This window comes from Miniopterus schreibersii, assembly GCF_964146895.1.
Source record: "Miniopterus schreibersii genome assembly, chromosome: 10".
Taxonomy (NCBI): Eukaryota; Metazoa; Chordata; class Mammalia; order Chiroptera; family Miniopteridae; genus Miniopterus; species Miniopterus schreibersii.
Genome location: NC_138110.1, coordinates 15,105,512 through 15,122,453, shown reverse-complemented (window position 1 = coordinate 15,122,453; position 16,942 = coordinate 15,105,512). Strand labels below are relative to the sequence as shown.

At 40.2% G+C, this 16,942-nt stretch overlaps 1 protein-coding gene across 1 annotated transcript; it reads right to left on the bottom strand.

Annotated features, from left to right (window-relative positions):
• Positions 1–254: 254 nt before the first annotated feature.
• Positions 255–15,932, bottom strand: NARS1 (asparaginyl-tRNA synthetase 1). The gene is made up of 15 exons (XM_081149697.1): positions 15,684–15,932; positions 14,464–14,546; positions 12,536–12,601; positions 12,345–12,437; positions 12,169–12,258; positions 10,930–11,008; positions 9,905–9,975; positions 9,050–9,136; positions 6,820–7,041; positions 6,514–6,713; positions 5,773–5,908; positions 4,893–5,006; positions 2,566–2,697; positions 2,123–2,254; positions 255–1,370 (listed from the first exon to the last, which is right to left on the bottom strand). Exons 1-15 carry the CDS (start codon positions 15,724–15,726, stop codon positions 1,239–1,241), a joined length of 1,680 nt encoding a protein of 559 aa, XP_081005823.1. The 5' UTR covers positions 15,727–15,932; the 3' UTR covers positions 255–1,238.
• Positions 15,933–16,942: the final 1,010 nt, after the last annotated feature.

The window sequence follows — 16,942 nt, the reverse complement described above, 5'->3', positions numbered from 1 at the left end:
TCATTGCAAAATAGGATATAATCTAATGTGTTCAAAAATAACAAACAAAAAATTAGATGTAGCTAGGACCCACATCTAATTTTTAAAAATCACTCCTTTTCATTACTATGTAACATTAGTAATACCTACTAAATTTAGTAATTTCTAGTTTGACATAAAACTTATACACACATAAAAAATAAAGATAAAAAAATGCAAACCCATGAACTAATGTGAGACAAAGATGTTCAGCTTTAAAAAAAATTAAGCCAGCAAAAGTTTTTACATGTGTCCATTTATTAATTGCTGCGAATACAGTCTGAGAATACATGACATGCATTTTGGGGGAGAAATGAACCAAATCTGAAATGAAGCCATTCAAAAAGCCTGCTGAGAGCTAATAAGGAAATACAGATTAGATCTGAGGGCATGATGGGGACGACTCAGTCACTTACAGTTGTCATTAAGATTCTGGCTGCAAATTCTTTTGGAACTTATTCTTAGTTATTTAGGAGCTACCAGGAAAAAGGGAAGATCAGGCTGCCTTTAGCTTAAATTAATGCTAGGAAGGATGCTGTTCACTGAAGTACTGAAACAAAAACTTTGCTCTTCAAATTAAGGCAATTCCATTTTTTAAAAGTTCTTCCATATCAATTCGTATGCCTCAGAATTATAAGCAGCTATACAGATTTAGAAAACATTAATAACTGATGCAAGAGACTTCATTTGATTCGAGTATCTAGTGTTGAATTATACTGTTCTAATACTAGCAAATTTTTACACCATAGTGTCAATCTTCCCAAGATGTTTGTTTTAACTCATTGAAGCAATAAAATGATACAAATTAAAGAATTTCAGTTATATTTAAAAGGACAGAGAGTTTAAATAACTGGAATGTCTTAGGCCATAATTAAAAACTGTTTAATTATATATATGGCATATATGGCACAAAAACTATAACCTATAACTAGATAAAATGCTGAAATGTATTCATATTAGCAGAGTTACATGCCACGTATTTCTCCCAAATTTTATAATGGATATTTTTTCTTAAAATGACAACATCAATGTTACTTTATGTTCCAGTGTTTTGGACTGCTTTTTGTGGTAGCAGGAATAGGAAACAAAAACAGGAAACAGAACCAGATATATCCCCATGGAATAAAAAAAGGGAAGATCTTGGCTTTTTGTTCTTTGGAAAGAGGCAGTCTGTTGCTTTCCTGAACCGTGTCCTTGCCTTTTGCTTCAGGAGGAATCAGTTATGGCTTGCAGCGCTGCACAAAGCGAGGGTACAAGCATACATCTCGGATGTGATACCTATTCAGAATCCAGGTTAAGAACCGTTCCAAGCCCAAGCCGTAGCCTCCATGAGGACAGGTGCCATATTTTCTCTGTTTAAAAAAGAGAAAAGAATATGCTTAGTTTATAGATCTTCCTAAAATAGTTAAGATTTTCTACTGTGAAATGGGTTAGCTTATTGTGGTTAAGAATTCAACCCTTGCCCAGCCGGCGTGGCTCAGCAGTTGAACATCGACCTGGGATCCAGGAGATCGAGGTTCAATTCCCGGTCAGGGCACAGGCCTAGGTTGCGGGCTTGATCCCCAGTCAGGGGCGTGCAGGAGGCAGCCGATCAATGACGACTCTCTCATCATTAATGTTTCTATCTCTCCCCCTCTCTGAAACCAATAAAGACATATTTAAAAAAAAAAAAGAATTCAACCCTTAATCTATACACCTTCATGGACCACATGTGAAGAAATAATTTAGTATGAAAAGTAAACCAGGGATTAAGTGTCACCTTGGGAAAAAGAGAATTCAAACTTTTAAACTAAGATAGTTTCTCTGGTTATAAGAGGAAAATGAAAGAGAGCACTAGATATGGGTCAACTCTAATGACAAATTTTTAAAAACTCAGTAGCGACAAGCAAGGCCAGCGGTTAAGCAGGGTTTCAAATGAAGTTACCCTATTATTAGCCAAAACTAAAACGAACAATATTCACATGACACATTATTATAACCATGAAACTGAATACAGCTCTTTAAATGCCAAAGTCCCACACTGAATAATCTCCTCTTAAATTTCAATTTATACAAAACTATTACAATGAAAAATTTTGAAGAGTATTTAAAAAACTGTTTTTACCTGATCTGTGTACCAGTAATAGGGCGTGGGGTCAATGCCTTCCCTTTTATAACCTGCCAGAATTTCGTCACTATCCCAGATACGCATTGAGCCTCCCACAATCTCACCAACATTGGGCATCAACACGTCAACCTTTAAAAACAAGTAAATCAAATGCTGTTACAACCAAGCTCTCAGTCATGGCATTGCTTTAGAGTCTAAATGAAAATCACAGTTTAGCTCCTACAGCTAAAGGAGTACTATGATCAGACAAAATTAAAATATTATTAAAATTCTACAATTTAACAAGGCATGTTAAACCCTATGAGAGGACAAAAAAACTTCTTGAAGTAGTCATTGTAGGTTTATAATGAAATATTTTCCATGAGCTATATCCTATTCCAATGACAGTCCCCACCCCCTTAAAAAGCAAAATTACTAATACTATTGGAATCACGACTGACAGATTCGGTAAGGCGGGAATCCTCAGGACAGCGCTGCATATAAAAGGACTTGATCTCCACGGGAAATCTACATAGCAAGATGGGTTCATTAATGGTGTCCGTCATCAGTCTCTCAGGAGCTTCTGGGATATCCTGAGGTGAAACAAGACTTTATTAACATTTACAGCACAAAATGCAATAAGACAGAAGCAGCTCTCTCACCCAGTAGCTGCCCTTCCTCTTCTCAATGCAACATAGGAGAGAATACGCACCCACCATACCCATCCACATGGTGTAAGGGACAATTTCTTTCAAAAATAAATATATTAAAAACTCAGTTATTAAATGAACTGTAAAATGATCTGCCTTCTTCTACAATATATCTCACGTGCTATGTTGCTTGTGGAACGAACCCCCAAATAAACCACCCAAGTCATCATCACCATGACTAGACATTGCTCAGTCATTTTCCCAGTGGCCAGTTTCATCTATCTCTGAAGCAAACTGGTCCACTTAGTCCCAGAAGGCATAAGATAATCAGTGAATGCCCCAGAACATCACAGATCTACAGTGTATGTTATTAATAACAACAATCTTTAACTCTCCTGGTATCTGCACTTCTTTCCTATTATAATAAATCTATATGCCTTCAATGATAGTAAGACACAGTCATAAGACAAATAACCAATGTCAAATATTAAGTGTAACCACACCTGGAATAGTTGGCCAAGAATTGTTAAGATGATGATGAATCTGTTTCTCTTTCAAAACATGCTTCAGTAAACCACACATAAATTCCAGTGAAAACTCTGGTCCTAGTAAAAACTGATGAAAGAACTGGACAAGACTCATTGATTTGTTTAATGTAGAAACTGAAATGGAGCTTAGCAATCACCTGGCCCAGTGGTTTCCAAGCGCTAGTCCCTGGAGCCCTGCGCCCTCTGATGTGCAGAGAGGAGATGGGAGGTGAGTGTGAGAACTCTGGTCTCTCAGTTTTTATCTGCTTTACATACTAGAGTTCTGTATAAGATTTAATTGGGGAAAAGGGGTCTTACTGCATATTCCAAAAAGTCTGAAGACTGTTTGTTTAGTATAGCATCCTCGTGTGTATGACTACAGAGTAAGGGCTAACATGCTCCGAGGGCTTCCTTTGCCAGGGGCACTGCTAGGCATTTTGCTCATTGAGTTCTCACAATTTTGCAAAGTGGATGTTACCTCCAAGGCAGAGATAAGGAACCAGAGAGCAGGGTCACTGGCCTTCAGCTTTACAGCAGTAAGGACAGAGGTGGACGCTAAGCCCACCTGGAGGACCTTCTTATTCCAAAGCTTGTGTTCTTTCCACTCAATCACAACACTTTGCTAAGTACTAGGTAATAACAGTTCTCAAGTTTTCAGTGCAAAATTCTATTATACATCAACTGAATTCAAACAATAAGAGTAATTTATATAGATCAAGCCTACTGTTTGTCCTCTCTGTAAATTCCATCTAAAAACAAAACAAACCTCTAGCTAGCAGTAGATACATTTCATCTATAGAACAGTTAGGTTTGCAAATACTATATAAGGAATGGTTAAATGCACAGGAAAGAGGGCTTAGAATAGTGTTAATAATCTATACCCCAGCCCTGGCAGCTCAGTTGGTTAGGGAGCTGTCCCAGTGCACCAAGGTTGTGGGTTCAATTTCAGATCAGGGCTCATATAAGAATCAACCAAGGAATGCATAAATAAGTGGGACAACAAATCGATGTTTTCCTCTCTCTCAAATCAGTAAATGAAAATTTAAAAAAACCCAGTGATCTATACTCCCAATTCATGCTCGGAGTGTGGTCCCAGGCAAAAAAGATACGCACTCAGTTTATCTGGGCACCAGGCCACCTTCCCTATCAAGGCCTTAGTTTTGCATTTTAACCAATGGCTATTTTCTTCTTTAAATCCTGTCTACACAAAGGAGTTTTGATTTACTGTTTTGGAGGGAGGAACCCTTTTTGCAAGAGCCAGACACTTTCTCCAACAAAACACATGCCAACATTTTGCATGTACTTTTATGGTTCACAACTTTCTGAAGTATCCCTGCCAGCCTAGAGAATTACAACCAGAGCTCATGATTGATCACAGAAGAGGAAAGAGGCAAAGGATGGGTTTGAAGGCTAAAAACTTGTTAATATTTATTGAATGCTACAGAAAGGCACCGTCCTAAGGCTTACTCTAGATCTATAAATCAATGAATCTTCAACCCCAAAAAGAAGGTTCTGTTATCATTTATTTGACAACAAGCAGATGCGTCCTGCATCTGATTAATTAAGTAGAAGGAACAATCCACGTAAGCACAATGCTTAGAAAATACATACCTCTCCAAATTCATAGAAAGTTCCATCTTCTTTCTTTATATTGTGTTCTTTTAGCCATACAATAGCATCTGAGTAGTTCATCCGTTTGAAAGGCCTTTTGGGGGGCTTGAAGTTCTATAGCAGAAGGAAAAAAATACAATGTATACAGAAAATAACACTGACATTTCCATTTTAAGGAAAACTACTTAGTATTATTGCAAAATATTATTTCAGACTAAAAATCAATGTGGACATTCCTAAAAAGAAAAACAAATATGAACTTCCTCCTAAGTTAAAATGTTATGAAATTATTGGCAATTATTTTAATGCATGAATATAAAAATACTTTCATTTTAAATGCTTTCACTTTTAAGGTACTACCACTACCCTGAAAGGGATGTCAGAAGAGTATTAGATAAAAGAGGTTTCAAACTTTCTGTTGGGCTCTGATTTGAGGGGGAGATGGTGGTTATATAACTGGAAATCTCTGTGGTAAAACGCGAGAGTATAAACTAACTCCAGCAAACTCATTATTTCCTGAATCCATTGGAGTGAAATTAAAGTTTGTTATCGTCAACAGCTATTCTGCTTTTACTGAAATGCAACAGTACTGAGCACCCACTATATTGCTTATTATGTAGTCCAGTTAAGTTAATGTGTCCCTAACAAAAATGAAGTGACATATGACCCTCTCCCTACCTCTGTGTATGTACGGGTATGTTGACGCTATTTGCACGATCTTGGCTAGTTCGCCTTTGAAGCAGCTTGGAGGAGCAGCAATTGTTAGCCACTTCTTTCAAAGCTCACCAACCCCTTTAATCTATAAACACTGAGGGTGAAAACTTTACTGCCTTTCAAAAAAGAATCATTATTCTGTATTTCCATAAAACACTAGACCTACCGGGTTGAGGTCATACACTATGCTTGCTGCAGGTGATTTCAAGACTCTATCTACCACATCACAAACCAAGTCCTCCAGTCGGTTCAGGAGCTCCTCGAAGGTCAGGAAAGGGCACTCTGCCTCCACGTGAGTGTATCTGAAGAACGAGACTCTGGCTCAGAGCTGCTCTTTGTTTTTACTAAGTTTCTCGAGCAAGGATTTTAACATTGGGAAACCATCCAGAAAGGTAAAATGCCATCCATACTAACCACCCCCAACTCTGCAAACTAGTTTTAGACCCACACACCCACCTTTCCCCTTTAAATAATAAAATTTTGTTTATTCCATAACATATAAAGGATCAAAGCAAGTAAAAGGAAGGCCTTAGCTAGCAATGGCCTAAGAGGCAAAACTTCTTACATGGTTTCAATTACTAATTTATTCAACTGACCTTCATACAGTCTCTTAATATACCAACACATTTACATAGACCTCCTTTGCCTACATAAAGGTTGCTTTTCTAAACATATTTTCTTTAGAAAATTATTTATCTTTACTGTTGAAAGTGTTACAGATGTCCCCCTTTTCCCCCATTGATCCCCTCTACCCTGCAACTGCCCCACCCCCAGGCCTTCCCCGTACTACTGTCTGTGTCCATCGGTTATGCATTTATGCATCTAAGTTCTTTGATGAATCTCTCCCCATCCACTCCCTCACCCGTCGAAAATTTTTTAGAAATAAAAATAAAAAGGCAATTCATACTCAGCCAGGTGCCTTCGTGTTCTGGACTGTTCTGCCCTGTATGACTGTGCAATGCAAAAAACATCTCCCAGAGCTGGAATGCAGGTCTCCAGGTACAACTGAGAGGATTGAGTCAAAAATGCCTCTTCCCCAAAATAGTCAAGCTTGAAGAGTGTAGCACCACCTTCTACTTGTGTTTGCACTAAGGTTGGAGGAGTAACCTGTTCAAATGAAAAGGAGTAAAGAAAGGCCTATTGTGAGCACCCCTAGTCAAGCTGAAGAATGGCCAAAGGTGTCATTTGCAGGAGATGACAAAGGCACACTTACTTCGCAGTATCCCCTGTCAAAGAAGTGATCTCTAAAGCACCTGGTGACCATGGAGCGCGCTTTCAGGATTTTGGACATGTTTTCTCCTCGGATCATCATGTGTCTGTTGTTGAGCTGGACATCAACATCAGATTCTTCGTTGATCAAGTTATCAGCTCCTCCAGCAGGGGCCAACCCAATCAGTTCCCAGAAGTCACAACTCAGCTCATGGCCCCCAGGAGCCTAAATTTTTTAAAGGGGTGGGGGTGGGGTGGGGGGAATGAAAGGGAAGGAGAAGGAAACAAAAAATTTATAGTAAAGATTTTAATTTATGTCAAATGTAATAGATTCAAATAACCAGTCTTTCTGGCTCCACCTTGCTGGAACCTGCCCAGTTCCCATAACTTGTGGGTTAGAATCTTCTGCGTAGTCCTGCACATAGATATCCTAATCATTCAAGGATCTAACCTGTAGCCTAGGAATTACTGAAACAACATCCCTGGGGCCACTACCTCCCCAAGGAGATAAGGAAGGTATGTAAAAAAACAAAAAGATTGTTTATCAAAAGATTTATAGGAACCTTGTAACAGGGACCACAACAACTGGAGTTTATTACACAAAAGCAAAGAAGTTTCACCATTCCCCTTGGACCCTTGGTGGGGTCCAGATGTCTGTGGCCATCAATCACATCTTGACTTCAAATCCCTCCCCCATTTTCCCTGTCGCCTGACATAAAAGATGCCTGAATTCTGTACTTTCTCAAGATGGTTTTTTAGGACGCTAGTCCGCCATCTCCTCTGCTTGCTGGTTTTCCGAATAAAGTCACTTTTCTTACCCAAACTCCTTGTCATACAGCAAGCACTTCGAGCTTTCATTTGATTACAAAAATTTCTGGTAAGCTGATATTTTTAAGAACCTCATCATTATTAGCCTACCCTTCTAACAGACCCAATAGTTCAATTTTATATTGGTATATTTAATATTCCTTTCCAAGTAAATACACATGCAAGTTTTAAAAAAATTAGCCTGGCTGGGCATGGCTCAGCAGTTGAGCATTGACCTAGCATCCAGAAGATCGAGGTTTGATTCGCAGTCAGGGCACATGTCCGGGTTGTGGGCTCGATCCCCAGTAAAGGACAAGCAGGAGGTAGCCGATCAATGACTCTCTCTCATCATTGATGTTTCTATCTCTCTCTCTCTCCCTCTCCCTTCCTCTCTCTGAAATCAGTACACACACACACACACACACACACACACACACACACATATTTTTTTAATTAGCACAAACTAAAAAATAAAACTACAATCCCACAACTTGGAGTAATACTATTAACATTTTAGTGTATCTTTCTAGCCTTGGCAAATAATTGAGAATAACAGAATACTCACACTAAAAAATTCCTTAAATGCAAAGATTTTACTAAAAGCTCTTTCTCTTTGGAACATATGTATAGTAAAAATTCAAATTCTTCCTGATAATTCCATTAAAAGCAATTCATTTTAGAAGCCACACATCACAGAATACATAATTATCATGGTGCCAAACACTGGACAGCAAGTAACATCACAACAACCACTCCATTTCCTAATCACATTAATTCCAAGGAAAATCCAGCGAACTTGGATCAGATATGCATTCTGAATATAAGTTTTACATGAACTCTGACTCTCTTTATCAATATTTCTAGTGTATTAGGCAGACTCTAGGGGTTCCCTCTGGTGTTTAGTATGTCACCTTTGTTTGTTTTCTTTCTCAGGCAATGAGTATAAGCACAGTAGTAATTACTTGAGCAATAATTACCAACAAGTAACTGTAACTGGTACAGGTTATCTGCCTATTGGCTGGGGAACAAACATATTTCTGAATATCAGAATTATATTTAACTTTTTTAAAAGAGGTTTTCAAATTCTATTCAGAATTTTTCAGATTTAGAATTACTGTTCTTTCCTGATATTTCTTGGGTAGACTAAGTTTTTATTTCCAACCAGCTGAAAAATTATTCACACACCCACAGTAAAGTGGCTACATTATGGCCCATAAGGACTATTCAGGAATTGTATAAGGTTGGAAATTCCTGAGTTTGTTACATCTTATGAGCTGTACAGTGGGATTTCACTGGAAAAGGAAAAGGCATACTAAATTTAGCAAGTGCATCATATTTGTGTACTTATATGCAAAATACCAGAAGTACACATAAAGACATGGGAAAACAAACAACTATTCACCCAGTGAGAAACTCAATCCACTCACCTGCTTCCCCTTTGGGGTAAGATTTAGCATTCCGTACACTGCAACACTGCTCTCAGTGGACAAGACTACTCCATTGTAACACTGACACTATAAAAAAATCAAGTTCAAATTCAGTTATTCACATTTACACTAAAACATTCTAACGTATAGAAAGCAAAGGGGATTATTTACAAACAAGTTATCTGGTCTAAAACTAGTAAAATAAGATGGCCATCAATTTTTAATATTAATAAAGAATAGCTATTTTTATAAAAGATTTATCTGTATATATACACATATATGTAAATAGATACTTTACCTACATACATAGGCATAAATGATACTAGCCCCCATCTCTTAAAAATATCTGAAACGTTCATTTTTATTTTTCTTTGAAATTCAGACTGTTAAATAATACACAGAGTCCATCTAAGCTATGATCATCAATAGTTGCTAAAATCATTAGGAGAAAAGTGATGGGGAACTTTATAATGCAGGGACCAGGCTATCAACACCAAGCCCACAATTTATAAAATAAAACAAACAAAACAAAACAAAAAACAACCAGACATTATGTGCTTTTCAATGATGCAATTGGAAGAACACAGCTTTGCCCACAAAATAATGGTGAAAAAAAACAAAACCAAAAACTGATAGACCTAACTTCCAGCTTATATAATACCTTAGGATGCAACCGACTGAATCCAGACTGTGAGAAGTTCCACAGAACAAACAGCCAGTTTTTTCCAACAAATAAATGTTTTCCATAATAATAGTTTAAAATATGTATTCAGATCCTAAAATTCCCAAAACTAACAATAAAGGAACCTACTGAAAAAATATAAATTTTAGCTACAAATAAAAGAAAATATTTACCAAATCATCCGACAAGACACACTGAAGAAACCCTGTACCATCCCGCAACACCAGAAACATTAAATTCTTTCCTAAAAGGAGAAAAAGAAATGTATTGAAAGTTCAAACCGCCCAGGTGGTTCCCGTCCTCTGAAGTGTCCACTGGTTATATCACTACTCAGTATTTGTAAAGTATGTTATCTTCTTCATTGTACTTTCAAACCTGATGTGATCCTCATGAGCCACACGATCACAGGAAAGCAAGACAGTAAGCAACCTGAGATAAGGGACTATGTCCTATTAGTCGCTGAACACCCTGCAGTGCCTAATGGTACTGTGAACTCAGGGGGAAGTACAGAAGAACTACTGTGGTACAGAATCATTTTTTTATGTCCCTTTTTAAAAAATTAATCCTCACCTGAGGACATGATTTTAGAGAGAAGAAGAGAAATATTGATGTGAGAGAGAAACATCAATCACTTGCCTCCTGTACACACCCCAACGAGGAATTGAACCTGCAACCTAGGTATGTGCCCTAATCAGGAATTGACCAGCTCCAATCAACTGAGCCTCCCGGTCAGGGCAAATGTTCCATTTCTTTTTATAAAGGATTTGGTAACCATTTACAATAAAACACATGTAATAAAATAATAAAAAGAGAAAGAAAAAGCAAAGTCATCAGGACCCAGGGAGAAGTACAATACAAATACACTGATTATAAATGTCACCACTACTGCCATAAGTAAGTTTCAGATTTGGCTCTCCATTTCCCGCTTTTCATTAAGTAATTAAGTTCAATTAGACAAACATTTATTGGATATCTTCTGATCACTGTGATTGCTTACAGTTAAATAGATTTAAATAAGTTTTAAACTTTTAATAGTCATATTAAATAAGAACAAATTTAGGATATAAATTATTACCTCCTTTAAAAGCTAGCATCCAAAAACCAAAATATCCCTAAGTAAATGTTTTTACATTACTCTTCATCCAAGAACAGGGATATTTAAAAATAAAAGAGAGAAAAGGAAAGCTACGTCATTTACCTTGCCTACGCAGCCTGTGGACCCAGCCAAACACCTTTACTCTTTGGCCTCTATATCCTTCTAATGCATGAATCTTCACCTGTCAAATTAAAATAAATAACATTTGATCAATCGTGTCACATCAATTTTTTTCACTAATATTAGATGGATGGCAGTAAAGTCTTAAAAATTCACAGATGGCCCGGCTGGGAGTGGCTCAGTGGTTGAGCATCAACCTAGGATCCAGGAGATCACAGTTCTATTCCTGGTCAGGGCACATGCCTGGGTTGCAGGCCCGATCCCCAGTGTGGGGCGTGCAGGAGGCAACCAATCAGTGACTATCTCTCATCATTGATGTTTCTATCTCTCTCTCTCCCCCTTCCTCTCTCTGAAATCAATTAAGACATATTAAAAAAAAAATTTTTTTTTTTAAATTTGCAGATGGTGCAAAACTACAGGTTATTCTACTGCAGGTCAGAACCAGAAAATTTCACCATACTGAGTGGTTAAAAAAAAAAATCTGAGTCTTCTTGCTCTTAGTGCAAAACTAACAATGAGAAACACCAAGAATTTCAGATATTGCTATGAAAAATCAATGAGTAAATGAATTCACAATAGCAACAATCCAAGTCTACATGGAGCCCTTTCCCAGACCTCACAGTCCTTCCAGACACTCTGGGAGGTAGAAGTTAACAAAGGCTCGACAGCTTTTCGTTTGGGGGATGAAGGAGATGATGAGTAACGGGGATGGAGAATACAGCCAAGGAAACAACTTCATCACTAAGGAAATGGGAAATATGACAACTCATCGGCGATCAGAAGTCTGAGATCTAGCATGCCCACTCACAGTCTAGTATTCTGTTCTAGAAACAATAGAGAAGGAATCCAATATCATAAAATCACAAAACTTAGTATGTATTTAAAAAATTGTGAAAGTCATGGATTTCCATCTCTGTTTTATGAGGAAACAGATACTTGGGGAGGGTAAGATCACTTGACCAACACCATACAGCACAGCCAGGCTGGATCCTGGGTCTGCCAGGTTTAATTGAGCCAGAATTCGTTCAACATGCAAGTCCTAAACTTTATAAGACAATGAACCCCAAAAGGACCATTAGTCTCAAAACTCTAAAACATTACTTCTCTCTATCCCTTCTAAAAGGACAGGAAAGACAGACAATGCAAAGAACAAACCACGCAGCAGGCCCCAGACACAGAAATAAAAGTCAATGTGTTTGCGACAGTACATGTCACACTTACACATTTTGGCTCTGGAAGACTTGGATTGTTTTCAATGGTAATCTTCTTTGCTTCTTCCAGGTTCTTTTCTCTTCTCAAATTGTCTTCTGCCTAATGTTAATGATAAAGCAATTTGTTAACATGGTTTCTAGTGTTCTAACTTTTCAAATGTTCACAGTTGCAAATTCATTGCTTACCTCTTTCTTTTCCCGGGATTCACTCTTCATTTGCTCCCTATGCCACATTTTCCTAATGTTCTTCATCTGTGATTTAGAAATAACATCCCACCGCTAAAGAGAAAAGCAGATATTTAATTTCTCAAGACCTCTATGTTCTGATGAAAATTTATTCAGAAAGTAAAATCTGCGAAGTATTTGGTTGACGCTACCTCATTTTCTTTTTGTGAATCTACGTAAATGGTAGGAAATGGTTCTTTTCCTGCTGTCATCAAAGCCTTGGGTGGAGAGAAAAAGAAAATATCCTTAACATTGTACGATATTTGAGATCAAAATAACACCTTAAATATGAGGCAACTTCAACAGTCTAGATCTAAAACATAATCAAGAGCCAAGAAGAGAGCATAAAGACCTCAGGAGTCAAAAATCAAAGTTGATAGAATTACTGGCTGAAGAACACTGTACTTAGCCCTCAGGTCCTTTTGCAACAATTCTAGCAAGTTAAGCTACATAGTAAAGAGTTTTCCAGCACAAGTAAACTAGAAGCAACAGATTTTAACTGGCAGAGGGACCAGAGGGAGTTATGCTGACAACAGAGGAGACAGCCAATAGCAAAAGCCAGTTATAAATCACATCTAAATGGTTAAGCCTCCCTAAGAAACAGGTAAGTCAACTCTGAAACTCTAGCAACAAAATAATGTCTAAGAACACAAAGGGCTAAGTTTCATTTGGAAAATTACCATTATGTAGAATACCTCTTTCACTAATACTGGGACACATCAGGTATTGCTGGGTCATTTAACATTTTATAGTTCGTATTCCTTTTTAAAAAAAGATAGATGAAAGTATGTAAAAGATAGATGTTTTATTAACTGCCTAAATTTTCTCCCATGTTGTTAAGTCAACCAAGAAATGTAAGGAATTATTCTCTCCAGTCATAAGACCTGAAGCTTTCAAAAAGTGACCTTTTCTAAAGGCTTGGTTTTGAAACCTAAAAAACACCTTGCCTTGTTTTAATAGTAGTTCCAACTCAATGATTGGTACAGAGAAGGAGGAAATCTGGATCCTTTAAAAACATCCAAGAACTCATCTTTTTAACAATTAGACTTTGTAGGAATGTTTGCAAATCATTAGGAATTCACTTAATACCTGACACTCTCTACTGATCCCTCCTTTCACATTATTGAAGTTGAAGGAGCCAAACTGTAATTCCCCAGATCAGAATGGCATGCTCTTGCTAACAGTGACATTCTGCAAACATTCACCTAAACAGTGTTGTCAGTTTGGGGAGCGCAAGTCACCCCAATAACCCAGAAATGAAAGAAAGATTTCCCCCTAAGAGTTAAAAACTTGACAGAGCTTTCCTTAGTGCTGTCCAAGGAGGGAGCTTAAGTTATCTTCCTTACCTGGCAAGTGCAGGCATTTCAGTTCAAGGCAAACCCATGGCTATTTTACAAGGGATGTCTGGACCCACACCTTAACCTGATGCATTCAGTCACCTAACACTTATATTTTGAGTTGATGCTCTTGAAAAACTCCTCTGATCTACAGTTAGCTTTCCATATAAGTCTGCTTAGAGAGAATATGCTGAAGTCATTCAAGGATTCTAGGTCCCGAGAAATAACAGTACACTAATAAATTAGCATCTGGCTTCAAGCTCCAGACTCAGGAGTTACTGAGCACGTGTTCTGAGAAACGGGTCCATTCTTGGTGTACAGATATAAATTAGGTCTCTGAGTCTCAAAGCTCATGATCACATCAGGATTCTAGCTGTAAATTCACCATGAGGCCTCCCAGGAGTTAGTTTGGAAGAAATCTGGGTATGATGTCAATGTAACTGAGGGAAGCTGACTATAATTTCGACAAGAATTGAAAAACTGGCCATCTGACTCATTGGAGAGACAAATTCCAACGTGCAATGCCCGATAAGGAAGAAAAGAAGACATCTTTTAAAAGTGTTCAAATAAGTTTAGACTTCGATCTAATACCCTTAAAGCTACGAAGCCGTACACAATTTTTACTTTCCTTTTTCTAAACAATCTCTTCAAAACCTAGCACTTGAAATAAATTATTGGGAAGTCACATAATAACTGACACAGGTCATTAACAAATGCAAAGTTGTTTCCGTACAAGATGCTACCTTTAGGCCTGTTTTAAAGGGTTTCTCCTTGGTTCCGTCACCGGTGGCATCATTTCCCTCTCGATCCGACACGTACAGCTCTGCTGTTTTACAAAATGAGAAGAAGTCACTTATTTGGACAATAACTGCCAGTCATCTCACACCGCAACTATTTTATCCATTCTTTATCTCTGTAAACAGAACAAGCACCTGATTTACTGTAGTAAAAAAAAAAAACACACACACACAAAAAACCTGCCCCTGTCCAAAAGAAATTGTATCAATTATTTCCCCACACCCCTATTTCAATGACATCCACCTCATAAAAACATACAGCTTTTCAAAACGAATGTCGATCACTTTAATTTGGCACTGCTCCCGTCGACTTGCGTCCCCAGGAATCAAGAGGGGCTCTGAAGTTGGCCAGCCAGCCGGGAACCTTGGGATGTTGTACCTTAAAAGCAAGGACGACCCCGGGGAGCTCACTTAACCTTTCCAAGTTAATTTCTTTGGCTATAAAGTAGGGAAAAACGATACCCATCTTGAAGGCCTGCGCGGAGGATGAGATAAAAATCTCTCTCTCTCTCTCTCTCTCTCTCTCTCTCTCTCTCTCTCTCTCTCTCTCTCTCACACACACACACACACACACACACACACACACCCCACCCCCCACCCCCCCCCCCCAGTGCCAGGGCTCGGATGTCAAAAAAAAACACCAGTTCCCTCCGGCCTTTCAAGGAAACCGAAGCTCTGAGGTGAAACACATTGCAGGAGGCGTCCCAGCTAGTCGGTCTGATGCCCATCCTGGTCTCTCCTGGCTCCTTTCCTACCGCCCCGTAGGGTGGGCCTGGAGATCTCAAGATAGAAATGAGTTTGTGGGAAGGAGAGTTGGAATTCCACAGCCCTTGCCGGACGACCGCTTGGAAGAATGACACGGGAGGGCTACGCCTCGGCTGGATCACGGCGCTTTTGCAGGGGGCAGGGCGGGGAGCGGCCGCCAGCCCAGGCCCGGGGCCCGGAGGGCTGGAGGGCTGGAGGGAGGCCCGGGAGAGCCCGGCGGTCCCGGCCCGGGGCGCCCAGGCCCTTCGCACCCTTCCTGCGACCGTCACGTCTAAAGACGGGTGGCCGCGCCCACTCGGTGCCCGGCCGTAAGTGCCGGTAATGGGCCTCGGCGAGGTTCCTGCCCCAGGCAGGGGCACCGCGCCGCTTACACACCCGGGGGGCCCCCGAGCCTCACTCACCTAGTACCATCCCCGCGGTCGCCCGGGTCACCTCCAAGGACATCGCCTCCCAACACGCCGCCTCGCTGTCACCGCAACGTGCACCGGCGGCTTCCTCGACTCCAACGTTGCATCATACAATGTCGCGCCTAGGTCGTCCCTATGAGTCACCAGAGCGTCGAGGCGCCATTGGTTACGAGAGGTTAGAGGACAAGGGCGAGCGTGCCTGCAGCCGCCATCTTTACGCCGGGCAGAGGCAACTTCCGGTCCAGCCCGGCGCCCGCCCTGCGCCGCTTCCTTCCGCCCCGCGCCGCTTCCTGTCGCCGCTAGCCGCTCAACGCCCCCTGCTCCACTCTCCCCCGTGCCGCTGACCCGCCGCTCCCTGACCGCCAGACTCGCCCGGGGCAGCAACCCGCCCCCTTCCGTCTCCACCTCTCTACTTTCTACTTTCTCAACTGAATTTGACGGTACCGCTCCCAGCTGTGGGCGCCAGGGCCCCCTGGGAAACCAGACCTCGCGTTTCGTTCCGGATCTCCAGGTGTTGCCGTGCTTGTCACTGTTCCCGGGGCCCCAGTGGTTTGTCCTTGCGCCCGCCTGCCTGCATCTACTGGCCCAAAGAAATGCACAAGCAGGAGTTTTCAGTATAGAAAGAAAATATAGTTTAATATTGAATCGGTCCATGCGGAGGCGGGAAGCTAATGCTCAAAGCCACACTCCTGGTGGCTGCAGGTTACAAGTTATATAGGGGAAACCACAAGACACCAATGAGTTAGGGGTTCGGGATCCTGCTGGGAGCTGGTTGGTCGGAGGTGAGGTAAGGATGGGACCTTTCTTTAGGTCTTGAGGGCAGCTCTGAGGTCTTTTCCACCGTCCCTCTGTCTGGTCGCATGGGAAAGTAGCTAGAAGGTTGTTCCACCTTAAGGCTCGGGAGCTGAAATATAACTTAGGTCAAGATGTTATCTTGAGCCTGCCAGAGGTCTGGACCTTGTGACCAATAGTCAGGTCCATGCTAAGACGTATGGGGGGGGGTGATTTTTAGATCTAGGATTTAAAACTAAATTTAATAACAGTTATAGGGCCCCTCGGTTTCACTGTCATCAGATGTATTGAGCACCAGCAAGGAGGTGGGGTGGGGCTGGGTGAGGAACATATAGATAAGAGTAGTCCAGGCTCACACGCATTGCCGGTTTGGAAATAGGATACTTTAACTTTCTAAGTTCAATCAATGAGCATACCTCTGTATTTATGACTTGGACTATGGTATACTTTTATTTAAAGTT